General features: G+C 44.8%; 1 protein-coding gene across 1 annotated transcript in view; it reads left to right on the top strand.

The window, feature by feature from the left end:
* Nucleotides 1-27,228, top strand: part of LOC138283650 (multidrug and toxin extrusion protein 1-like) — a 446,218-nt gene that overhangs the window by 166,821 nt on the left and 252,169 nt on the right. Inside the window, exon 5 of the mRNA XM_069221586.1 lies at nucleotides 23,240-23,282. Coding sequence (XP_069077687.1) covers nucleotides 23,240-23,282 — 43 coding nt within the window. The remainder of the gene's footprint in view (nucleotides 1-23,239; nucleotides 23,283-27,228) is intronic.

Here is a 27,228-nt window from a genome sequence, read left to right as displayed (position 1 = left end):
ATGCAAAATTGCGCAAACTTACAAAATACAATTGTTTTTTCTAAATTTGCGCCGCTTTTGCGTCAAAAAGCGGTGCAAATGTGGCGCTAAAAAGGTATAAATATGGGCCTTAATGCCTACCTTATTGCACCTAAAATGAACAGAGAGATTTGAGATTGATAAAGCACATTGTATTCCATCCCACAGTAGACCAGGTCAAACCAAACACAGAAAAGTCATATATAAGTTTCTACGCATAACCATCAAGTCATGAGAAGAAAAGCTGACCGAGAAATTCCTCTTTTATTGGGCAACAGTGAAAAAAAAAATATTGATCAAAATTTTGCAAAGAAACAGTGGCCATACAAAAAGAATTTGCTACACTACAATCCAATCTGAAAGATTCTAGCTTCAAATATGGCCTTTTTGACCCTTCCACTACGTGTACCTGGAAGGATGACATCACCAAATCTTTTCACTGACTAGGAGATCTTCAAAGATTCCTTGATCACAATTTTCTTCTCTCTATGGATACACAGGAACTTGTTAATTAATGTAACATAGAAGATTTGACATCACTTATGTACCCTCCTTCTGCACATTTATTAGTTACTGGCTTGTTCTTGCTGGCTTATCTTGTATCTGTGTGTGTGTGACTCACATATGTTCATCTTTGTTGTTTCTATGTTGTCTTTTCTTTCTTTTATTCTTTGTTGTTATGATATTACCATATGGATACTTAAAAGCAACTTAAATTTGTCTCTTTTAATGTTAAAGGTGTAAGACAGCCGTTAAGCATATGAAAATATTAGATTGATTAAACAAACATAAAGCTGATATTTGTTTGCTCCAAGAAACTCATGTTGATGATAAAATATTATCAAAATATGGGTCAAAAATATTATTTCTTCTCCAGCAAACAGTAACATAATGGCGTTGCAATCTTGCATTCATAGAGGCTACAAATAAAGATTTTAGACAAATGCTCTGTTACTGATGGTCGATGCTTATTTGTTAAGGTTAAAGTTCAAATTGATGCAACTGTTTTATATATCCTTAATATTTCTGGTCCTACGGTTGATGACCCACCCTTTTGGAACCAGACTACATCTGAAATTCTCAAACTTAACAATGTTCCCCTTACTGTTGGTGGATATTTTAGCTTAGTATGTGACTCTCTTCTTGACAGACTTTCCAATACTAAATTCAGCTCTTCACTCTTTCCAATCACTTAAGACATTCTGTAGAAATACAAAACTTATAGATATTTGGTGACTCCATTTTCCAACACAATAAGAGTTTACCTTTTTTTCCAATCCTCATAATTCCTATTCCTGAATTGATTACTTACTTGTCTCACTTTGTCACTAATCCTGTTATTGGAAGTATTGAAGTCTCAGATCATGCTTTTATGTCCATGTGTTTGCAATTAGGTAAGCCTCCTGCTTCTAAGGCAAGATGGCGTATGAATGCTGACATTGTAGTCAGTGATGTTATCAATGCTATTGATGGGTATTTTTCTATTAATAAAGATGGTGTCACATCCAATATTTTGCACTGGGATGCTTTTAAAGCATATACTAGAGATATAACCACCTTTTTAATGGCTCATGAAAATAAAGTATTTCATTCTCAATTTTCAAACCTAGAAAAGGACATAGCTAGTTATGATTGTATATTACCTCTATTAACAATTTTTAAAATATACCTTGCAGAAGATTTGTTCTAAATACAGTTCTTCGCTAATTGAAAGAGCTGGATTATAATTTACCAGTCACAAAGCTAAATGTATTTTTAATGCAACTAGGCTGAGGAAATTATTAACTAACTACCTTTATGCTCAGCATAACAGAGCACAAATCCATGCTGTTTGATAGGAAACGTGCCTCAACTACATCATATATTCTTAAAGAGTTTCTTCAGTTTGATTGCTCCTTACATAGTAAATCAGACACCATAGACAGCCATAGTATAGATGCCTTTCTTGCCTTATATAATCTTCCGTCAATATTCAAGATCTGATAAATCTACTCTTAGACTCCATCTGTCCCTACTGATAAAATGTATGCAGCTATTAAATGTTTGAAACCATGTACGTTCACCGGGGTCTGATGGAATCCTTGCTGAATTCTATAAAACACTCTATGAGTACCTTAGTGCTCAATTATTTCTCTTATTTACTGCCATCAGTACTACAGGGATCGTTTCTGGAACCTTCACAGAAGCCTTGATTATAGTATTGCCCAAGCCTGATGAAGAACATACTAAAGCACCTAAATATTGCCTTATTTCCCTCAATAATCAAGATTGCAAACATTTTGCAAAAATTCAAAATGTCATCAGATCGTCCAATGTACTGCCTAATATCATCTACATGGATCAAACAGGCTTTATGAAAAATAGATATTCTATTAATAACACCAGAATCCTATTTCACATTTATGAAGCTATCTTTTCATTATCTTTTCCTTCTGACCTTCTCGCTCTTGATGCTGCGAAAGCTTTTGATAAGGTTCTTTGGCAATTTTTATTCCACACATTAGCCACCTTTAATTTCAGTTATGAATTCATTAAAGTGTTTAACTAAAGGGAATTTTTCAGACCCTGTTCCTCTTTTTTGGGGAACTAGACAAGGTTGCCTATTATCTTCTTCACTTTTTCTCTTAGCCTTTGGGCCCCTACTATCCACTAGATGTAATTCAAACGAGATTCAATTATTAAATATTAAAACGTTAATATTAAAATATCTGCATTATATATGCAGATGGCATCTTATTGCTTATAAGTAACCCCAATTTCACTATACCATATGTTTTCACTCTTATACATACACATTCTTTTTTCTCTGGTTATACATTAAATACTAATGAAACAGAATTGTTTCCTCTAAATGTTTATCGTACCCCAGACAGGCTAAATAATACTGACATTCTCTGGCAAAAAGAAAAAGTAAAATACTTAGGCATTCAACTGTGATTCTTTACTTTCATAACCTACACTGACAAAATACATCAATGGTCTTCCCTAAATCTAGCATGGTGGGAGAAAATTAAATCTGTCAAAATGACTGTGGCTCTTCAAATATTGTATATGCTATCTATTATCCCTTTACAACTGCTTCTGACTATCTATAAGAAAATAGGTAGAATCCTTTCCAAATTTATTGGGAATAATAAATCCCCACAACTTGGTTATGCTAAACTAAAAATTGCTAAATTCCATGGTGGGCTTAATTTTACCAGATTTTGTGAAAATGCCATCATTTGTTACATTAAAACTTGGCTCAGAAAAGATAATACTAATATTATACCTAAATGGCTTAAGCTTGAACAACAATTCCGTTTTCTGTTCCCTTTACCATCATTGTTGTCATTTTCAAATCATATTTGCTGGTTAACTCCTCACCTATTAACAAATCTACAAAATTAATTCTATATGACTTAGATTTTTTATTTGAGTCACCTGACCCTCCATATAATACACTAATAAAGCGTAACTACAATATTAATTTTGGAAATCTTGGATTGATGTGGGTATTTTTTCTTCAAATTATATTTATAGTGTCAATGCCTTTTTGTCGTTTTCAGATTTACAGCATACATTTTTATGATCATCCAAAGGTATCTCTAAATATGAAATTTTATGCAGTTCTATATTTTATGCTTTTTCAAACACTATGCTCACAGCCATTTTTTCAGACTCGGAAATGTGCTAACTGCGGTCAGCGTTTCTCCACATACAGAATACAGGAGACGGTCATTTAACACTTCTTGCTAATTTTTGCAATGAATAACTCTCCCGGGCCTTTTCTTTGGGCTCTTGGAGGAAGGGAATTGCAAAATATTTATGTCTGGCTCCCTGTCACTTTATACCAAACAAATACATTTCTTTTATTCAACTGTTTTTGGACTTCACTTAAGCTGTATAAAGCTAAACCTTTTGATACTCCACTATGGTGGCAATTTAATATGGTTGATTGTTCTTTGAAACATCTTTTATTTGAATGTACTGTTATTTCAGAATTTTGGGAGAGAGTTTGGAAAGTTATAGTAAAATACTTCCCACCTCTGACTCCTTTTTTTATTAATCCGTTGTTTGTAGTCATTTGCATTGTCATGTAAGTCATCTGATATTCATAGCAAAGTATTTGATTACTTACTATCCTCAGCTACTACACAGTTCTATCAAACTGGAAAAATGCTTCTCTTTTATCAATGCATACCTGGTGGTCCTGGGTTACTATGAAAAGATGAGGTGCCCATTTATCCTTTGATGGTTATTCTACTCATACCAACTTTTGTGGAAACCTGTTGATGATTATATTTCTTTTCACATACCTCAGTAAATGTATATTAATATTGGTTGCAGATTAATCTTAGTTGTTTTATACATATACTTATATATATATATATATATTTTGAAGCTGGAAGTGGCGATCCTACGGGGTTTCTTTTTGGAAAGATGCCTTGCAGCTACTTTGAGAAACAGCCATAATGTACAAGTGGTGGCGTTTGAGTGGGAAAGAGAGATCTCAGAAGAATTGCCTTATATGTAGATGATGCCCTGATTTTCTGACTGATCCCGAGACCCTGAGTCTATGAGTACTTCAAATCCTTTAGATTTTTAGTGAAATGGCAGGCCTCTCCATCAATCTGGCCAAGTCCTTGGTGTCCCCAGTCTCCCATTGCCCCCAGAATCTTGAATGGGCATCTGACCTACAAACAGTTATGCGCAGTTTCAGATATCTGGGAAATTCACCAGTTAGAGTTACCTCAAGTAACTATAACTAGTGCCCTAAGGTAACTATAACTTGCACCCTTTCAATGCACTGATTATGGCACTTACGACATCTTTGATAACATCACTGATAATATCAATGTAATATTTGCAAAATATTTTTGACAAAAAAACTGTGCATGGCGGCGACGTGAGTTAGTTACTTGAGGTAACTATAACTATAACTGTGAATTTCTATGGTTTGGTATGTTTAAAATGTTAGCCTAACTATAACGTCCCTGTAATCTTTGGTTTAAAGGTTAAAATATTATTATAGTTAGGTGAATTTGTCAGTGTCAACGTTAAAGTTTTGAACTAAAACAAAAATCATAGAAGTTCACCAGTTATTGTTAGCAGCACTACCTATAACTTGTGCCCGCGCCGTGCACTGCTTATGACCTCAGATATGAATAACATCACCCATGACATGTTCTATTGGATCATCTATGACATCACTGATGACATCTCAAATGACATCATTGGTGCTATCACTGATGACATCATTTAACAAGTGTGTAGGTTTTCTTTTACAGTTTACCTAGTGGCGAGTAACTACCATGTTACTTTGAATGAATGCAAATATTTATAACGTGTTCAGTACCCCCACACAGCTATGCTGTATTAGGAGCACACACATTTTGTAAACACATATACCCATTAGCTGTACCCAAGCTGTGCAAAATTATATAGAAAAGTAATATGTAGTTTTTCGCCACTATGTAAACTGGAAAAGAAAACTTGCACACTCAGATGATGTCATCAGTGTTAGCATCAATAATGTCATATGGAATTCATCAGTGATGTCATAAATCATGTCATAGAACATGCCTTGAGTGATGTCATATGTGAAGTCACAAGCAGTGCATGGCAGAGGTGCGAGTTATGGTTATGATTAGTGCTGCTAATTATAACTGGTGATTTTTTGTGGTTTTCTAAGTTAAAAAAAAAACTAAGTTTAAAGTAAAGTTATAGTTAGGTGAATTTTTCAATGACAACATTGATGTTGTGAACTAACAAAACACAGATATTCACCAGTTACAGTTCTCTGATATCATTTATGACATTACTTATAAAATCTCAAATTACATCATTGATGACATCATGGATGACATCAATGATGACACCATCCAATGAGTGTGTTAGTTTGTTTTGTGGTTTACATAGTGGCAGATAAGTACCATATTACTTTTCAACCTAATTTTTAATAGCCTGTGTTCAGCTAATCGCTATAAGTGTTCACAAAATGCATGTGCTCCTAATGCACCATGTATATGTGGCGTTATTAAACGCATTTTAAATATTTGTACTGAAGAGTAGCTCTGTGTGCAGGTGACAGTTGACATGTGTTCATTATGTTCCACTTGAGCAACGCAATACCTAAGTCACATTTACTAAGCAACAAAAGGCTTGGCCCTGCGTTATTTGGTCAATCCAGAGAAACACAAGGAAGTGCAAATTGCTGTCTTGCATTAATCTGCACACCATAGTCTACATTCCTGACAAATTTAATCTACATCTGTGCGCCACTCGTCTCTATGCCACTCCAATCTATGACACTCCACTGTGTGCCACTACACTGTATGCTACTCCACTCTACGCTATTCCACTGTACGCCTCTCACTCTATGCCACTCCACTCTAAGCTATTTCATAATAAGCCACTCCAATGAACGTTACTGTGCCCTATGCCACTCCACGATATGCTATTTCAGTCTATGACACTTCTCTTTATGCCACTCCCCTCTACGCCGCTCCACTGTATGGCACTCCATTCTAAGCTGTCGCACTGAATGCCTGTCCACAGTACACTTCGCCACTCTGAGTCACTCCACTGCATCCTATTCCATTTTACCCTACTCCACTGTACACCACTCCACTCTAGGCCACTCCACTTCCACTACTTTGTACGCTACTCCACTCTACTCTATCAAACTCTACATCATTCTACTGTACGTCACTCCACTCTACACTAATCCACTGTATGTAGCTCCACTGTACGCCACTCCACTCTACGCTATTCCACTTTATTTCACTCCACTGTCTGCTACTCCACTCTGCACCATTCCAATTTATAGCGTTCCAGTCACTGTATGTTATTCCACTCATCCCCACTCCACTAAATGCCTCTCCAGTCTAGGACACTCCACTGTATGCCACTCCACTGTATACTCCATTGTATACTATTCCACTGTATGCTACTGCACTGTATGCCACTCTGCTATATCAGCGGTGGCGGCAGCAAATCACAAGGGGAGGGGCAGGGGGACAGACACGAAGGGAGAAAATAAAAAAATAAAGTAAAAGAAATTAAACTTACCTTCAGGGATGCAGCAGCCTTGTTCGTCGCTCCTCTTTCTCTGGGACACAATCCCAGATCTTGATGTTGTTTACATACTAAGCATAGCATTTGAGCAGCATCAGGATTGGTCTGAGCGACAGTCACTGCCGCTCAGACACAAGCCTGGGGTCTGTGCTGTTTCTCCAGCTCGGCTGTTTATACAGCCTAGATGTAGAAACCTAAGTGCGCATGTGTGTTTGGCACTCCTACCCCTTCTGTATGACACTGTAGCACACATCAGCTGGTGCTTTTGCCACCTTAATATAAGAGCGGGTTAGACTGGCACCATCTTCCCACAGTGGGGGTGCTGTATTTTCTTATTTCTGAAGTCTGTTTCCAGAATTAAGAAAGTGACAAAAACACCATTCTGGGTCAGACAGTGATACCAATATTCAAAATCAAGCTGAGGCTTGCTTTGATAATTCTAAACTTTCACCATTCCCCAGGTCATTTTTTGTACTGATGAGACCCTAGCATCCAGCATGAGGTTCGAAACGCTGTTGACATGTTAATCTGACAAGACCTCTTTGATTATGTTTTGAATTATCAATCAATGTATCGACAAGCATACTTCATAACTTAATAAGAGACTGTCTTTGTGAGACACACTAAAGATCACAGAACTAGAAGCGATTTCTTTATTGCTTTATGGTGTGGTGTTTCTTTTCTCAATTGGGGATCAATTGTTTCAACTATCACTCTTTGTTTATTTTCCTAAAGTATGATTATAAAAATGATTCACCATTATTTGCCGATGCAGCTTCCAAAGCTTTAAAAACACGTTTTTCACGTATGTGTTGGTACTGGATTCAGTGAAGCTTTTTTGAAAGATTCTAGCCAGATGATTTTCGTCTTCATTTAAGAATTTTTTGCATGAGTTAACCAGTAGCAAGATTTTTCTGCTATAATATTTAAATTGATTGCAAATGAGTTTCACATGGATCTGTGTTTTGTGATAATTATACACAGGTTCACGTGGACATTCTGGGTTGCTCTTGTAATTGTTTAGCGCATTTGGGCATTAACATTCGTTAGGTTTTGCCAGCACGACGCTTGTGCTGTGCTTGTGAAATCTATTGTATTTAACATAAATCTTAAAAGGGATTACATCCCACCCCCGCTTTGCTTGCTTTTTATTGGATCCTCTGCTTGCCACTTACTTTTACGCCTTTTCTGTAGGCTGTAGTAGTATTTCCTGCATTTACCAATGCTTGTTTTCTCCTAGCAGTATCCCTATGCCAAAGTATTCCTTTTCATCCGTCGAACTTCTTTGATATGTAACCTATATAGACTTTTGACAAACTTCTTTGTTATTGTGAACAATTTCCAAATGATCTCTGGGCTGATGTGTGAATAGAGCGTGACTGGGGTAATTATTGCAGTCTCTTTGTCGTTCCGTGAAGCAAATAGTACTACTGTGGAGACTGCTCTCTTTGGTGCTGACAATGGTCAGCATTCTAGTGTTCCGTCTCTCCGGTGTGCACCTCTGCTGGACGCCACTTCCTGTTTGTTCAGGCCTTTGTTTGGAGGTGCAGCGTCTATGATACATGGTAGACTAATACCCTCTTCCTACCGGCTGCAGCAGACCCATGTGCCCTTCTAAAACCTCTGCTGTGGTCTAACTCATGTTTAAAACATGCAGTATAGGCAGCCGTCCTTAGCTTCTTCAGTTTACAACATCTCAGTGCAGTCTTCACCTGTCCACCGAGTGACCTGTTGTGGTTTGAAGCGTGATCATCGCCGCTTGAGGGCTGGTGTTTATGCCTCTCTGTCTCAGAATGCCCACAACCCACAAAGCCCTCCCAATATCCTACAAGGCTTTGGAGAGCTGCCATTTTCTCACGTCAAGCTTCAGAAGCCTCTGGTTCTTTGCATTGACATTTAAGTGAGAGGGGATATTAACTTTACAATGCAGCTGGCAGGTCTGCGGAGCTGACCTTTCCCTCATCTTGCCCCATTTGCTTTATCACATTAGGTTTCTATAAAACGACTGGCATGCCATTGTGAAAGCATCCTTTGTTCAGCTGCTTTCAGAGACTCTGGCAATTTGTGATGTAACAGGCCCGTCTGCCTCCATCGGCATCGACATTGGTCATGATTTGCAGTTGAACATTTGATCACTTTGTCCTAGCAGCAGGTGCCTAGCTTGGTCAGGAAAAATGGCGGGGTGTAAGCTGCAGATTTCCCACCAATCACGCTGGCACATAATATTAAAATACATTATATAATGAACATGGCACACAAGCGGATCTTAAGGGTCGGCCGAAAGGGAGAGGAAAGTGGATTGGTAGGAGTACTAAGTGGAAGAAACATAATTTTGTAAAACCACCAAACATTTGAGGACTTTCAAAACAAAGACGAGAGAAAGTGAGTGTGTTTTGTCAGTGTGTGCATGCAAAAATCCCAGATGAAATCCGACAGACACCTCACCATACCCGACTGAAAGCATCTGTACCCAACTATCCATAAGAGAACACATTTATTAGGGGTATGAAACACCCCATACACCACCCCTAAAGCTACACCATTGGTAACGAGGCAAATTCACACATACAGCGGGTGCTTGTTTATTTCATTTCTGTTGGGATGATGTTGACAAATGATGCGGTAATGTTCATATTTCTCCATGTTCACAAAATATACCCTAAGCGTCACCCTTCTATTAATTTTCTCCATACATAAGAGATTCCACAATCTACCGTACCGATGCCTAAGGGGGGGCGGAGCATAAAGAAATGCATTTGTTGTTTTTGACACTTAAGTGAAACAGGTCCAGAAGCCTTAATGCTTTTGAAGTTTCGGAGTTTCAGTTTTGACAATAAAAGACACTGGCCTGTCCATGGCAAACTCCTCTTACATCCTCATCAGCCTAGCTCATTTAATATGCGTGACATGGTGCATAAGAAACCCGTCTGCCCTTACCCATCTGGAAAACAGTTTTTTTACCCCTTCATGTTTAAAGGCATTCACATTTGTTCAACAAAGACAAATTTATCTTCGAGCAGCAGCCCCCTAAGGATTACACTGATATTTAAGGTTTTCTCTCGATTAGACCATAAAAATTCCTCCTTGGTAAGTATGATTAGTAAAGCATGCCCTCTACTGCTTTTCTTATCGCAAAATTAGATTAAGTTGATCAATTGCATATGAAGAAGCCCAGAAATATGCTTAAAAGTAATTTTTTGTGAATACCGTTGGAACAATTTGGGGAGCTATACGAATTCCTGTAGATTTATTAAAAGAGATCACAGAAATGCTGAAGTCTGGTACTGAATATAAGGAAAATAAGCACAGCCTCCATCATTGATGTGACATTGAGTCCGCCTTTTTCTTTTTTTCTCTCTGATAAACAGCAGGACGTGGTTGTTTTCACTATAGTTTTGCTTTTCGTAGTAGTCGCTGACCTCTTAGACTGTTTGGCGAACGATTATCTCTGCAGAGTGCGTTGTCTCACGTACAATCCCGGCAAATGGTTTATTTAAAGCCACTTGCTTCCAATTAAAACAATCATTGAGGAGTAGTCGCCTGTTCAAGGTCAATTTAGTTTCAGCAGAGAATCAGTTTTCTTGAGATGTGTCATATCATGCAATGCTTAAGAAACCTCATCAATGCGCAAACAATGGGGGTCACTACAACCCTGGCGGACGGTGTTAAAGATGCGGTAATACCGCAAACAGGCCGGCGGAGAAAAAAAGGGAATTATGACCATGGCGGAAACCGCCAACATAGACAGCCACTTTAACACTCAGACCGCCACGGTGGTACAGACAAGCAGCGCGGCGGTCACCGCCAACAGACAGACGGGAGACAATGTACCGCTCACACTATTACAACAGGCCAATCCGCCACCTTTTCCGGGGCGGCTTCACCGTGGATAAAAACACGTCGGAAACAGCTTTTGCAATGGGAAAACGCTCACCTTAACACACGCCACGAGAAAGGAGGGCACCATGGAGCCCGAACTCCAAATACTCCCTGCACTTGTCCACCTGCTCTTCTACGAACATCAGCAACGGCGGCGCCAAAGACAACGGTGAGTACTGCACCTACGACATAGGGGAGGAGGGAGGCAAAAGTCAGGGGGACACAAACGCAACACCCCCACCCCCACCCCAAACCTCACCCACTACAACACACACATTAATGCATATCCAAACATCACAGTAACAACCCACAACCCCCCCGGAAGAATGCAAAGACAAAAAGGAATCTGTATAACTATTGTAATGAATAAAAATACAGTAAGCTCATATATACAGAAATATATACACATTCCAGATATATACATCATGATTACTAGTGCAGGTATGCACAATTCAATGTCCGTGGACCACTGGGCCCAAAATGCATGGGCGAGGCCCACACTAGATACCTGTCCACAAACGGAGAGACCACTGCAGGGGCATCAGATAGTAATACAACAGGCACCTCAGGGGGAAGGGAAGGGGGGGCACCTCAGCCGGATGAGTGCAAAGCCAGATCCACAATGGGGCTCCATGCCCATTGATGTATCCTGGGGAGTGCAAAGCCACAGTCTCTCAAGTCTCTACAGTGGGTGGGTTGCCCACTGTACCATCCTGGGGAGTGCAAAGCCACAGTCTCTCAAGTCTCTTCAGTGGGTGGTTTGCCCACTGTTACATCCTGGGGAGTGCAAAGCCACAGTCTCTCAAGTCTCTACAGTGGGTGGTTTGCCCACTGTTACATCCTGGGGAGTGCAAAGCCTCAGTCTCTCAAGTCTCTACAGTGGGTGGTTTTCCCACTGTTACATCCTGGGGAGTGCAAAGCCACAGTCTCTCAAGTGGATGCAGTTCTCCACTGGTTCTGGAGGAGGACTGGTGGTCCAGAGTGCTTCATCCTGTGAAGGATTCAGGTAGTGGATGAAGTCCTCCACTGGTTCTGGAGGGGGACTGGTGCCCAGAGTGCTTCATCCTGTGAAGGATTCAGGTAGTGGATGCAGTACTCCACTGGTTCTGGAGGGGGACTGGTGCCCAGAGTGCTTCATCCTGTGAAGGATTCAGGTAGTGGATGCAGTTCTCCACTGGTTCTGGAGGGTGACTGGTGCCCAGAGTGCATCACGCTCCTCGTGACGGTCCCAGTTCCGTCACTGTCCCTGCCGCACATGGGCTAACGATGCTTGCCATGGCGGTCTTTGCCTTGTTCAGCGGTGCTTGACTTTGCTGTCTTTGCCCTGTTCAGCGGTGCTTGACTTAGCCGTTTCTGACCTGTTCAGCGGTGCTTGCCCTGTTCAGCGGTGCTTGCCATGGCGGTCTTTGCCCTGTTCAGCGGTGCTTGACTTTGCTGTCTTTGCCCTGTTCAGCGGTGCTTGCCATGGCGGTCTTTGCCCTGTTCAGCGGTGCTTGACTTAGCCGTTTCTGACCTGTTCAGCGGTGCTTGCCTTGTTCAGCGGTGCTTGCCATGGCGGTCTTTGCCCAGTTCAGCGGTGCTTGCCCTGTTCAGCGGTGCTTGCCATGGCGTTCTTTGCCCTGTTCAGCGGTGCTTGACTTAGCCATTTTTGACCTGTTCAGCGGTGCTTGCCCTGTTCAGCGATGCTTGCCATGGTGGTCTTTGCCCTGTTCAGCGGTGCTTGACTTTGCTGTCTTTGCCCTGTTCAGCGGTGCTTGCCATGGCGGTCTTTGTCCTGTTCAGCGGTGCTTACCCTGTTCAGCGGTGCTTGCCATGGCAGTCTTTGCCCTGTTCAGCGGTGCTTGACTTAGCCATTTCTGACCTGTTCAGCAGTGCTTGCCCTGTTCAGCGGGGCTTGCCATGCCGGTCTTTGCCCTGTTCAGCCGTGCTTGCCCTGTTCAGCGGTGCTTGACTTTGCTGTCTTTGCCCTGTTCAGCGGTGCTTGCCATGGCGGTCTTTGCCCTGTTCAGCAGTGCTTGCCCTGTTCAGCGGTGCTTGCCATGGCGGTCTTTGCCCTGTGCAGCGGTGCTTGCCCTGTTCACCGGTGCTTGACTTTGCTGTCTGTGACCTGTGCAGCGGTGTGTGGCATGATGGTCCCTCAGTGTCCAGTGGGGCTGTGGGTGCCGGGGCCCTCCAGGGCACTGGCGCTGGTCTCCCGACCATTGACGACAGTGCTGCCCTCCAGGGCACTGACTCTGGTGGTGGTCTCCGGACCAGTGACGACGGTGCTGCCCTCCAGGGCACTGACTCTGGCGGTGGTCTCCGGACCAGCGACGACAGTACTGCCCTCCAGGGCACTGACTCTGGCAGTGGTCTCCGGACCAGTGACGATGGGGCTGGCAGTGGCGTCCTGGCCAGCGGGGAGGATGGCGGCCTTTTCCGCTGTGCTGTTCCTCCCAGACTTTGGAGACTTCTTCTGCCCGTTCACCACCTTGGGAGGGGTCACAGCTGACTCAACACTTCCCCCGGGACCCTTGTGGGTGGCTTTGCCGGCAGAAGGCTTCACCCTCTCCCGTCGGGCACTGTCCAACTTCTGGTGCTTTACAGGGGGTGGACTGGCAGTGCTTTGGCTCCGTGTCACACTGGCTGCCCTGGTGGCCGGTGCACTCCACATACCTCTAACATGCACCACTGGTACCGGACTTTTTATGGCTGAGGTGCTAGTACGGGGCCTATGAATTGGAGGGGTGGGGGTGGTGGGACAGAGGTCAAGGTTGCTCAGGAAAAGTTTCGGACGAACACTGGGATGAGTAGCTGGAGGGGGTCTTGGAGTGGAGGAAGAGGAGGTGGTTGTAGGAGGTGTAACTTTAGGTGATTTGGGTGCAGGTGCAGGCTCTGGAGGCTGTCGTGAGGTGGATGGATGTTGGGTGTCTGGGTGTCCGCGTTTGTGTACTTTGGGAGGGGGCGTCACAGACACACTGGGAGATGACACAGGGGACGTGTAAATGGTAGTGGGGTGGTGAGTGCAGGTGAGCGGGGTGTGGAGCTGGGTGTTCTGGTGCGAGTCCTAGTGGCTGTTGTGGTAGTGCATGCAGGTGAGAGTGTAGACGACACTGGGTGGGAGGAGGGAGATGACGAGGAGGGGGACACAGTGGAGGCAGTGGATGTTGCTGTGTCTGTATGTGGGTGATGCTTGTGTGAGTGCCTGTGGGATGTGTGGTGTGTGCAGGCTGGTCTGATGGTGTGCTTGGGATAGGCTGGGATAGGCTGGGGTACAGGGGATTGGGTCTGGGTGGAGGAAGTTGGAGGGGGGAGGCTAGACACAGAGACAATGGCTGCCATCAGTGCTGAGGCCAGAGATTGCAGGGTTCGATGATGGGCAGCCTGACCAGAATGAATGCCCTCCAGGAATGCATTTGTTTGTTGCAACTCCCTTTCTACACTCTGTATGGCATTCACAATGGTAGACTGCCCAACAGTGAGTGACCTGAGGGGGTAAATGGCCTCCTCACTGAGGGCAGCAGGGGTGACAGGGGCAGGGGCTGAGGTGCCTGGGGCGAAGGTGATGCCCACCCTCCTGGGTGAGTGGGCACGAAGCGAAGGCTGAGGGGATTCTGGGAGGGTGGTGCTGGTAGGGGGTGTGGCGGCTGTATCTGTAGAAGTGGGGGGCACAGATGGTGCCGCCACCACAAGGGAGCTCCCATCGGATGACGAGTCCGTGTCGCTGTTTGCTGATCCGGTCACCGACGTGAAGCTCCCTCGCCCTCCGCCCCACTGGTGTATTCTGTGTCTGTGGTGTGGCCCTCCATGGCCCCTCATGCTCCGGTGCCACTGTACCTCCGCCTGATGATACTGATGCACAACAGAACAGGGAGACCACAAAAAAGGGGTGGGGAAACAGAAGAAAGACAGGTTGAGTGCATGGCTTACCACTACCGTTGGTGGACGATACAGACACAGCAGCCTTGTGTCTGCTGTGATGCCCTCATGCGCCCATCCAACTCAGGGTAGGCCATTGCCAGGATCCGGAACATCAGGGGGGTCATGGTGCGACGGGCACCCCTCCCACGTTGGGAGGCCATCCCCAGCTGAGCCTCCGCCGTCTTCTTGCTCCAGCGGCGAATGTCCTCCCATCTTTTACGGCAGTGGGTGCTCCGTCTCTGGTGGACCCCCAGGGTCCGGACGTCCTTGGCGATGGCACGCCAAATATCCTTCTTCTGGTGGGCGCTGACCTACATGACATGTACAGGGGAAGAAGAGAAGTCATTAGCAGCAGCACCGTCAAAGTGAGTGGCCCACATCCCTGCCCTTGCCATGTGGCACATGCAATCACACTTCTACATGCTCGCAGGACTCTGCCCCCTTCCTACTGACATCCAGCCCTCTCCACCCAGGCATAGCCCATACAATGTGCTCCCTGTGTACTTACCTGTTGGTCTGGAGGACTGTAGAGTAGCGTGTACTGGGGGAGGACCCCGTCCACGAGCTTCTCCAACTCCTGTGCAGTGAAGGCAGGGGCCCTTTCCCCAGAGGCACGAGCCATTGTCTCTTCCAGATCGAGGTCACAGCAGCACTTGCAGTGTAGGTCCTCTCCTGTCGAAGATCAGGTATCGAGTGATTGAACAGATAGAAAATGGCGGTCGCATCCGCAGCGGTCACGTCCGCGGCGCTGCGTATCATCACCGCCGGCGCACTTCATCATTGGCTCCTGGTACCCATAGGGTCCAATGTTAACCAATGCAGCATTGCGCCACGGTCTTTGATCGCCTACCGCGACGGTGTACAATGCCAGCGCAGTTACCTCACATCCCATTGTCCCACTTTAGAGGTCAGGCAGCCGCCATTTCAGGGGCCCACATGGCTTCATTTACAACTGCGTCACAGATACCTAGGCCTACACTCAACACACATACAGGAAGGATATTGTATTTAGTGTCGTGTCCTGTGTAGCTGTGGGTACATACCTCAGGATTTGTTGACTCTGTGGTCGCTGTTGTCCTTCCTAGGCACCGTCAGCTGGGACATGTGAGGAGATGGCAGAATCCTCTGGTGTACCGACCGCTGGTGGACCTGTTAACAATGGAGGAGCAACATTTAATTATCACCTACAGGTTTGACCGTGCCACAATCCAGGAACTGTGTACCCAGTTGGAGCCAGACCTGATGTCAGCAATCCGCCATCCCACAGGAATCCCCACTCAAGTGCAGGTGCTATCAGTGCTCCATTTCCTAGCAAGTGGGTCATTTCAGACAACAGTGGCCATGGCATCAGGGATGTCCCAGCCTATGTTCTCCAATGTGTTGTCCATAGTGTTGTCTGCCCTGCTGAAACACGTGAGGAGCTACATCGTTTTCCCTCAGGTGGAGGATTTGGCGACAGTTAAAGGTGACTTCTATGCCCTGGGACATATCCCTAACATCATAGGTGCCATTGATGGGACCCATGTGGCTCTGGTCCCCCCCCACAGGAGTGAACAGGTGTACAGGACCCGGAAGAGTTATCATTCTATGAATGTACAATTGGTATGTTTGGCAGACCAGTACATCTCCCAGGTAAATGCTATGTTCCCTGGCTCAATGCCTACATCCTGCGGAATAGCAGCATCCCGTATGTGATGGGTCAACTCGAGAGGCACCGTGTGTGGCTATTAGTGGACTCTGGTTACCCCAACCTGTCATGGCTACTGACCCCAGTGGGGAATCCCACGACCAGGGCAGAGGAACGCTACAATGAGGCCCATGGGCGGACTAGGAGGGTGATCGAACGCACCTCCTGAAGGCCAGGTTCCGGTGCCTCCATATGACAGGTGGTTCCCTATTCTACTCACCAAGGAAGGTGTGCCGGATCATCATCGCCTGCTCGATGCTTCACAATCTTGCTTTGAAACGCCAGGTGCCTTTTCTGCAGGAGGATGGTCCAGATTACGGTGTTGTGGCAGCTGTGGAGACTGTGGACAGTGATGAGGAGGAAGCAGAGGAAGAAGACATTGATAACAGGGACTCTGTCATACAGCAATATTTCCAGTGACACACAGGTGAGAACAATTATTTTACTAATACATTCACTTTCACACTTCTACCTCTATCCTGTCTGTCAATTTGAAGTAGTATCTGCTAACTGAGTGATACATTTCCATTACGGTTTCACAGGTGTGGTTACCAACGTGTGTCATCTGCTTGCATCTTTCATGGACTTGTGATATGTGACATAGGTATGTTGACATTACTATTGAGAATGGATTTTGTCACTGTCATAGCTAATACACATTTTCAAAATCACAGACTGACTCCAGATTGTTTTGTGGTTCAAGGGTGTTTATTGAAGTGCTAATTATTGGAGGGGGTGGCAAAATGGTGATGGGTGATGGTGGAGGAATGTCCATGGCAGAGTCCCGTCTATAAGTCTCACAGGTGCATTGCCCATATGGGCATAGGAAGTGGAGCTGGGGCAGTTCCAATCTGGACAGGGTAACAAAGTGGGACAGTGGGAGGACAATCAGGGTAGTCTCATTTCCTGGCTGGGGTCTTGCCATCTTGCTCTGTCCTGTTCCTGGATCTCAGGGACCGCTTGCGGGTGGTTCTCCGTCTGCAGGGGGTGGGGTGCTGGTGTGGTGGTTCTGTGGCGGGGCGTCCTGTCCACTAGCGCCGGCGGAGGTGGTGGGCAGTTCATCATCCATGCTAGTGTCAGGGGCCCCTTGGAGTGCCACGGTGTCCCTCATGGTCTTTTGTATGTCCTTCAGCACCCCTACGATGGTGGCCAGGGCGGTGCTGATGGTTCTGAGCTCCTCCCTGAACCCTCAATACTGTTCGTACTACATGCGCTGGGTCTCCTGAAACTTGGCCAGGACCGTAGCCATCGTCTCCTGGGAGTGGTGGTATGCTCCCATGATGGAGGAGAGGGCCTCGTGGAGAGTGGGTTCCCTTGGCCTGTTCGCCCCATGGCTGCATCAATCTTCTCCTTGCGAAGTCGGGCTGTGTCATTCTGGTTTGGTGTGCAGTGAATTTCTCACCGCGGGGCAGGCTGTGCGTAATTTTTAGCAGGCTGTGTGTCGAATTTTCGCCACACAAGGAAGGAGTCCAGTTGCAGGAGTGAAGTCTTTTTGGTCCTGAGACTTCAGGGAACAGGAGGCAAGCTCTATCCAAGCCCTTGGAGAGCAGCAAGGCAGCAGGGCAACAGCAAGGCAGCAGTCCTTCTCAGAAAAGCAGTCCCAGTGAGTCCTTTGGGCAGCCAGACAGTTCCTCTTGTCAGGTCTGGTTCAGGGATTCTTCACCAGCAGGTTTCTTGTCCATAAATGTCTGTGAGGTAGAGTATGTACCCCAAGAAGTGTCTAAAGTCTGTGGTTTTGGGTACTCTTCTTATACCCATTTTGGCCTTTGAAGTAGGCTGACGTCAAAGGAAAGTCTCACTTGTTTGTGAACTCCTCCCTTGCCCAGGCAAGGCCTCAGACACACACCAGGTGGTTGGAGACTGGATTGTGAGGCAGGCACAGCCCTTTCAGGTGCGAGTGACCACTCCTCCCCTCCCTTCTAGCACAGTTGGCTCATCAGCCCCATTTGTGTCACTGTCTGGAGAGAGGTGCCAACAGCCCATCTCTCAAACTAACCCAGTCAGGGAATCCACAAACAGGCAGAGTTACAAAAATGGTTTAAGCAAGAAAATGCCCACTTTCTAAAAGTGGCATTTTCCAACACACAATCTTAAAATCAGCTTTACTAAAAGATGTATTTTTTAATTGTGAGTTCAGAGGTCCCAAACTCCACATGCCTCTCTGCTCCCAAAAGGAATATACGCTTTAATCATGTTTAAAGGCAGCCTCCAGGTTAACCTATGAGAGAGACAGGCCTTGCAACAGTGAAAACTGAATTTGGCAGTATTTCACTGTCAGGACATATAAAACACATTAGTATGTGTCCTACCTTAACCATACACTGCACCCTGCCCATGGGGCTACCTGGGGCCCACCTTAGGGGTCTCTTCTATATAGGAAAAGGGAAGGGTTAGGTCTGGAAAGTGGGGACACTTGCCAAGTCGAATTTGCAGCTTTAAAACTGCACACACAGACCCTGCTGTGGCAGGTCTGGGACATGATTACAGGGCTACTTATGTGGATGGCACAACCAGTGCTGCAACCAGGGCTGCAGGCCCACTAGTAGCTTTTGATTTAGAGGCCCTGGGCACCTTTAGTGCACTTTACTAGGGACTTACCAGTAAATCAAATATGCCAATCATAGATAAACCAATCAACAGTACAATTTACACGAAGAGCATATGCACTTTAGCACTGGTTAGCAGTGATAAAGTGCTCAGAGTTCTAAAGCCCACAAAAATAGGTCAGGAAAAATAGGAGGAAGGAGGTACGCAGTTTGGGGATGACCCTGCAAAAAGCACCAGGTTCAACAGTGTACATGCAGGGCTGGGAGGGCTGTACATGCATTGGTATGGCATGCAGGGCTTGGCATTGTGGTTAGTCACATGTGTATGTGTAGGTGCACTGTGTGGAATGGAGTGATGGAAGTCAGGGTGAGGGTTTGAGATGGCATGCAGGTATGGGCGGGTGATAAGAAGTAAACACTGACTCACCAGTGTCCAGTCCTCCGACTACTCCAGTGAGTCCCCCAGGATGCAGGATTGCCATGATTTGCTCCTCCCATGCTGTCAGCCGTGGGGGAGGAGGTGGGGGTCCACCGACAGTCCTCTGGATGATGAGCTGGTGCTGTGCTGCCACGGAACATACTTCCCCCCTTAGGTCGTTCCACCTCTTCCTGATGTCGTCCCTTGTTCTTGGATGCTGTCCCACGGCGTTCACCCTGTCCACGATTCTCCGCCATAGCTCTATCTTCCTGGCAATGAAGATTTGCTGTACCTGTGCTCCGAAGAGCGGTGGCTCTACCCTGACTATGTCCTCCACCATGACCAGCATCTCCTCATCTGTAAAACAGGGGTGCCTTAGTGGGGACATGGGTGTTGTGTGGTGTGTGTTGTGCAGAGGGTTTTGAGTAATGTAGTGGGTTGTGGAATGTGGAGTGCATGACAGATGTATAGGTGGTTGTGGTGTGCGTGTAGTTGTCTCTGTGATTTGTGTGGCTAGCTATTGCAGTCTTTCGTGTTCGCAAAAGGTTGTGTGTAATGTGGGTGTGTGTTTCATAGTGCTGTGGGTGGGTGGGTGGGTGTGGTGTGTGTATGCGTGTCAGGTGTGTGATTTTTGTTTTGCCCAATGTTGTATTGTTTTGTATTTGGGTGGCCATACTGTCAGCGTCGGTGTATACCAACAATGGTTTACCATCATTGAATGTCCGCTGTGGTGATTTGTGGGCCATAATGTGGTGGGCATTGAATTGTTGGCGTAACGGTATGAATGTTCGTACCGACACCTTAACACTGACCTTTGGTCTGGCGGATATGTGTTTGTGGCAGTATTCTGTTGGTTTAGTGTGTGTGTGTCATAATATGTCGAACAAATGTTTGCCTCCGCGATGGTATGTTGGTGGCTGTCACTGCGGCGGTAAGCGGCATTTACCGCCAATGCCATAATGACCACCGAAGTGATAATAAAATGCTTTTATTATCAGTTTATTTTTCTGCTTTCAGCAATGGGGCGATGCTCCTCCGTCATAGTGGAGGGGCCGAACCTGCCAGCTTCATTATACTCCTATGAGGACATATGTCAGATGTATCTTGTAACTTCAGCTTGTGAACTCAGTCTTACTGCTGTTAGGATATTTGTTGTCTGTATGACTCAACTGTTGCTTTCCAGTTCCACTTTGCTCTCAGAGGATATCTGTCTGCAGTATAGTGCAACTGAAGCTTTACAGCCCCATTATACTCTCCAGTAAGGACATCTGTCGGCAGTATAGTGCAACTGAGGCTTTGCAGCTCTATTGTACTCTTCTGTACAGACATCTGTCAGCAGTATAGTGCAACAGCAGCTTTACAGCTCTATTATTCTCTCCAGTAAGGACATTTGTCAGGAATATAGTGCAACTGCAGCGTTACAATTCCATTGTACTCTCCGGTAAGGGCATCTGTCAGCAGTATAATGCAACAGCAGTTTTACAGCTCTATTGCACTCTTCAGTAAAGACATCTGTCAGCAGTATAGTGCCACTTCAACTTTCCAGTTTCAGTGGGCACTAGAAAGAGGGAACAGTTGTGAGATCTCAGGTCCTTGGCAAAAGCAGCTAGGAGCAACCTTATAGCAATCTGGACTGTAGGCAAAAGGAGGATGGGTCTTTCTCATCTTTGAATTGTCTGGAGGCTGGTGTCTCCTGGTTAGAACAGACAGTTTGATTCTCTTACAGAAGCGCTGATAAAAACAATAAAAACATTCTTGCTGCAGTAAAGAACAAATGAAAAATTATTGCTTTGCATATACAATGCATAGATGAGATAATGTATTTATTGTGTGATACTAGATTGTACTTTTCAGGTGTAAAATAGTCCCTTATCCATTCCAGTGAAGGTGGATTCACGCACCCAAACAGCCAAAAGAAAAAATGCTTCTATTGGCTTAACCAGAATGTGAATGGCAATGTCTCAAGGCAATGACTGAAGGTCCACAAACCAAATAATCCAATGACTGAAAGGAGGTGATATAAAGCACCTATAGTTATTAATTAAATATATATTAAATACAGTAGCATTGCCGTAATACACCTGCATCATTACAAGCCCAATTACATTTCAAACTTAAAAAAGCCAATTCACTTAAATGGTTCTTGAATGCATTCGTTTTGTATTATACGATCAGCATATTTTACATTATTTTTCCTTCTTGGGTGATAATCTTGTCATTATTCTTCAAATGTGACAACTAAACTTAGAGCAAGAATATATAACTGAAATGCAAATTTAAATTAACGTTTCGTTCTTGAACCATTCCTCCTTTGGGGTTAGTCTTCTGATGCTCTTGCATATAATATGTCCTTATAGCTTAACTGTGTGTCCAATAGTCTGGGCCCTGTTGCTTGTAGGTAGACTACATAAAGTAGCCCGTCACTAAAACGTGCCTGGGCTGTGCTGGGCTTATGGGGGATTCCATGTACTACTTATCTTTGGTAGCTCTCTGATGCATACCAGTGGTGATTTCTATGTATGATATAATCCGCTCAAAAGAAGGTAAGCACCGACATGCATACCTCTGTCATTTCTCACACTATCTGCCATTGTCAGTGGTTCTGCACTGAAAAATCCCACTCACGTTGCACCAAGTTCTCAAACCACACACATAACCTAGAATGTCCTATATAGGTCAAATGATAACCGCCTCCCTTTGCTACGGGCACTCCAGAGAGCGTCCAGAAGTCTTAGGCAAATTTGAGCACTTCAAATTCTTGTTAGGAGATTGAAGTACTATATACATGATACAAATGTCTCCTATTCAACCACATAGTGCTCATAATCTCATACTATCCTCAATAACTCTCGACACAACTGCAATGATCTGTGTGTTTCGCCTGTCTTTAAGCCATCTTACACCTGGTCTTTGTTCAGGTGTTTTGAACTGCTAGCATCTTTTCAGAGGAGATCCGTCTCAGTGGAGCATGAAGCTGAATCCTCTCATCCTTCTTTCAAGTCACTGTCAAGGCACAGCTTTTCGTATTATTGGACCTGCTTGTATCCACTGCATTGCTGTGGGTTGCTCCTCTGTTTCTACTGGCTGGACTCCATAGAGCTTATACCCTGGTCAATTGTAACCAGTGCATTCCTGTGAGGAAAAAAGAATTGCTTAAGTCATTTGGTCTGGTGTATAGCGGAAAAATCTCTTCATTGATTCGTTCAAACATTCCTCTGCCCATCGATTCAGTCTTGTATTCACCCACTCACTCATCGATAATGTCACACAAACTCAACAATACATTAAGAGGCGCTTTCAGTTCGAAGCCAAACGCATTGGCTTTGCAGTGCTAGATTCCATCATATTAACACTCTAAAGTTTTTCCTGTCTTTTATGTTGATTGGAAAATATTTGGATCACTCCCAATTGAGAATTAATTAGAATACCCAAGACGTCTAATGATCGAGTTTATTTCGTATAGTGCCGATATTACATTTGGATTAGGAGTTTATCGCGTTGTGTGAAATATAATTTTCAAATGTATTGTTTAAAAAAAATCGGTGTCAATAATCAGAACGAAAATGTAAGCTTTCCCTGTTTTTTTATTTTTTATTTTTTACTTTCGGTGCCAGTTTAAAGCCTAATGCCCTCCTTGTGGATTTTAGTAGACTACCCCAAACAATTTCTGTGGCCATTGCAACCCTCCACCACTGTTGATTTTTTGCACTAAAGTATGTTTTCCTTTTACAGATTGGCCCAGACCTACGTCTTGATCTTCATCCCTGCTCTGCCTGTGAGTTTATGTCAGAGGTATTCTTTTATTAAGAATCATTATGAGCTGCTGAGCTACACAATGTCCTGAGTTCGTCCTTGCCTCTATTTACCCTGCCTTCCTTCTTTTCACCTCCCTTTCCTTCCTTTGTTTGTCTTTCCTTCAATTCCCTGTCTCGCCCCTACCGTCTTCCTATCTCCTTCCTTCCATTGTGCCCTTCATTCAACCTTCACAACATCATTTCCTTACTCTCTCACTCCTTCTGTTCCTTCTCTTCTTTCATCCTGCTTTAGAATCATTATGCCCTTCTAAGCGCTAAATCATGGTACCTCAAGAAGCGCCCTAAAAGTGGTGATTCTGCTCTGATCGAAAGAAGGAGAGAGTGTCTGATTTTCTCATAAAAGTGAGGCAGCGACCTGTGCCTGTCAGGTTTTATGTGACAGGAAAAGTGAATATATAAAATTGTGATGATATATCTCAGTGGCGGCCGGCAGCTTTAGGAGGGAGGGGGATGGGTGGGAAGCGCACACACACTCATTCTTTCACACACACACAGGCACACACATCCATTAACAACACTCATCAACATTCAAACATACACGCACGCACCAAACATTCATTTAAAAAGATCTCTCACACACACACACACACACACACACACTTACCTTCAGCCTTGGAGGTCCCAGAAGGGTTGGGACTGCTGCCTTCCCTAAGGTCAGCCAATGAGGGAAGGCAGCAGTCCCAACTTTGTCACAGAGTGGAATGGGGTCAGTGAGACTGCTGACCCCACCCCACTCTGTGACGAGGAGTCAATGATTGACACTCGCCCTGGGCGCTTCAGGGCTTAAACATGAAGTGCCCAGGTCGAAGTCAATGGGTGACGCTTCCCTCGTCACCTGGGGGATGGCCTCGAGGCCTCTTTGCTGAGCCGAGGAGGTCACGCCCACAGGAGCTGTGACCTCCTCAGACCAGCAAAGTTCAGCTCAGGCAGCCAGGAGTCTGCACAAATCGCGCATGTCTGCTCCTGGCTGTCTGACCTGAAATGAAGAGTGTCTGCCAGGCTGATCTTTCTTTAGCCTGACTGGCACTCTTCATGAGGGGCAAAAGGTGGGTTGGGGGGCGTGGCCCCTGCGCCCTAAAGGACGGGCCGCGCCTGATATATCTGTGTGCTAATCTTTGGTCTGTCGGAAAACTATCACAGTTTACCATATTGTCAGTTTCTTCAAAGTGCCTCCAAGTGTCTTGTCGGTGAGCAGAAACTGAAGGAGTAGACAAGGAGAAATCCTTTCACATAAAATAACTGTTGACTAATAAAAACTATTCACATGGTACTTGGGGTGGCAGCTACACTATTTATTTATGTAAACTTCAGAACTCCCTAAAACACTCCAGATAATTCTAAATAACCACATAGACCTGTGCGTCTTTTGTCTCTACAAACCTTTTGGTCCTTTGGATCTAAGTATACCATTTCTGTTAGCGATACAAGGCGAGGTTACGGTTGGAGGGTCAAGGTGATATCAGACACATCCATTTGGCAGAAAATGGTGTCTGTTCCCTGGGGCCTGCTGCTCTTCAGTTGGAAGCAGGGTAAAGCATCTTCCAAGCCAAGTAGTGAATGGGTTATATAAACATAAACTGAATTTACATATGAAAATTGCTGCATGTGTTGATCAACTCCCTTGTTATATTTGTTATTAAGGAGCTCATTATGAACATAGGCGGTCTGGGCCGCCATGGCGGCGGTGGCAGTAATTACCGCCACTGGCATGGCGGTCCAGACCGCCATATTATGTTCATGGCGGGACTGCCACAGGTGGAACTCTGCCACAGCCAGGCTACCGCCGCCAGGCAGCCTGATGATGGCGAAGTTCCTTATCCAACAGGGCAGCGCTGCAAGCAGCGCTGCCTGACGGATAAAGAACCTGTGTCCACCAGCCTTTCCCTGGCGGTTCCCCCCCAGGAAAAGGCTGGCGGAATGGGGGTCCCGGCGCCTCCCTGGGGGCCCCTGCGCTGCCCATGCACAGCTCCGTTGTGCATGTCACTGCCTGATTTACAGGTAGTGATATGCGCGACGGGTACTGCTGCACCCACCGCACTGATACATTGATGACGGCTCCATGTGGAGCCGTCGGCAATGTCCAGGCCCAACATTGCGCTGGGCCGACTGGCGGAAACACTGTTTCCACCCGCTGGCCCAGCGGAATGTTGATTATGGGGCTGGTGGGGTCCTCAACGGGCTGGCGGTCTGTGTTTAGACCGCCAGCCTGGACACGGCGGGAAATCCCGATGTGTTCATAATGAGGCCCTAAGTGTCTACTTACCATATGTGTTATATGTATAGTTTATGTAGGGTGTAATGATTTGCATAACTGTAGCGATGCTTTATAGCAATTAATGTACTGCTCTAGTAGAAATACAATAGGAGCCTTTCTGGAGTTTGAAAGTACTGCTTGCGTTGGGTCCTGTGGGTCAAAGGTGGTGGTGTAAAATTGCAGGTACTAGAATGTGCTTAAATTTCACACTGCTTGACAGTCGCTCGTGGAGGGGTCTCAACAAGCATTGGACTTGCTTTTTGCAGCTGGCAAGTATCTGCCACGTCTTTAAAAGTGTCTATAGAAAGAGTATTAAAAGCCACATTCATTTAGAGCTGAGTTTAAGATTGTTTCTTTCACAGGCGGGTACATGCACATATTGCATGCTATCACAAAAACTCCCCACCTGCTATATTCCTTAACATTCTGCATAAAAAGTTAACCTTGAATTAAATTTTTACTTTTCCCTTATTATTTTTTTAATGCACCTCTGCTCCCCATGTACATGCCTCTTCTGTACATAAACTACTCTAAACCTCATGCTTGTCTGTCTTACGCTTTTTTTGAAATCATAACAATATTAATTTCAGAAAGCATTTCCTTCTTACCAAGCCTACTCTAATGATCACATTTAAGTGACTAATTCTTGCAAAGAAACTGGAGTATATGCGTGGAATGGTTTCCTTTGCGTGCAAGACTAGTATCCATAACCAATGTACTAACCACTGTCTATCGGCTCCTGGGTAGTGTGCTACTTGCCATAAAGCGCTCCAATGCTTCATCAGTGGTAGTAAGTGCTATATAATTGCAATTTCAATTTCAGTATGGCTACAGGTTTCTCCATAAGGGTTTCTACAGGAATAACTTACCTCGTCTCAGGTAACATACTTCCTCTCAGGCATGATTTAATTCTCTATTACACATAAAAACATCCACATAGTAACGTTCTGAACATTTGGGGTTACATCACCACTTTGTGAAGAAATTAAATGTTTGCCACCTTTTTGGTATTTGGGAAATATAAGATTTACCACTTTTCTGTTGTGTAACAAGAAACTATCCAAATAGTCACCCGTTCTGTATAGAGGCAGGTTTTACTGTGCCCAGAATGCTGCAACTACAAAGGTAGACACATTATGAATACATTATCCTCATTATGGAAACGGTCCATATAATGCCAGCGAGAACAAAATGTTGGCACGAAAATGGCTTGAATAAGGGCATTATGACACAATAGGTAGTGGTGCTAGAATACCAATAATTTTAGATGAATACATTTCAAGGAATTCTGTTGATTTTTCAAGGAGTGCCTGGAAAGCTTATTAAGTAAACAAGTACTTACTAACCTCAGATCTTCAGTTTCAGACCTCCCAAGGTAACCATGCTAACGTTACAAATCCGTTCTTTCTTTCTTTCTTTCTTTCTTTCTTTCTTTCTTTCTTTCCCAGCTTTCATCCTCTCATCTTTAGATCCCTCTTTCATTCCTTCCTTAATTCTTTCATTTCTTTTCTTCATAGCTTCCATCTTTGTTTACTCCTTCTTTTTGCTCATCCTCCTTTGTTTCCTTTTTGTCCTGTCCCTCTCCCTCGAGCCCTCTTTTCCCTCTTGCCTCCCTTGAATCAGCTGTTTCTTCCTTTGTTCCTTGGTCAGTT

This window comes from Pleurodeles waltl, chromosome 3_1 (assembly GCF_031143425.1).
Source record: "Pleurodeles waltl isolate 20211129_DDA chromosome 3_1, aPleWal1.hap1.20221129, whole genome shotgun sequence".
Taxonomy (NCBI): Eukaryota; Metazoa; Chordata; class Amphibia; order Caudata; family Salamandridae; genus Pleurodeles; species Pleurodeles waltl.
The sequence above is the reverse complement of the archived record's forward strand: the minus strand, read 5'-3'. Positions and strand labels throughout refer to the sequence as shown.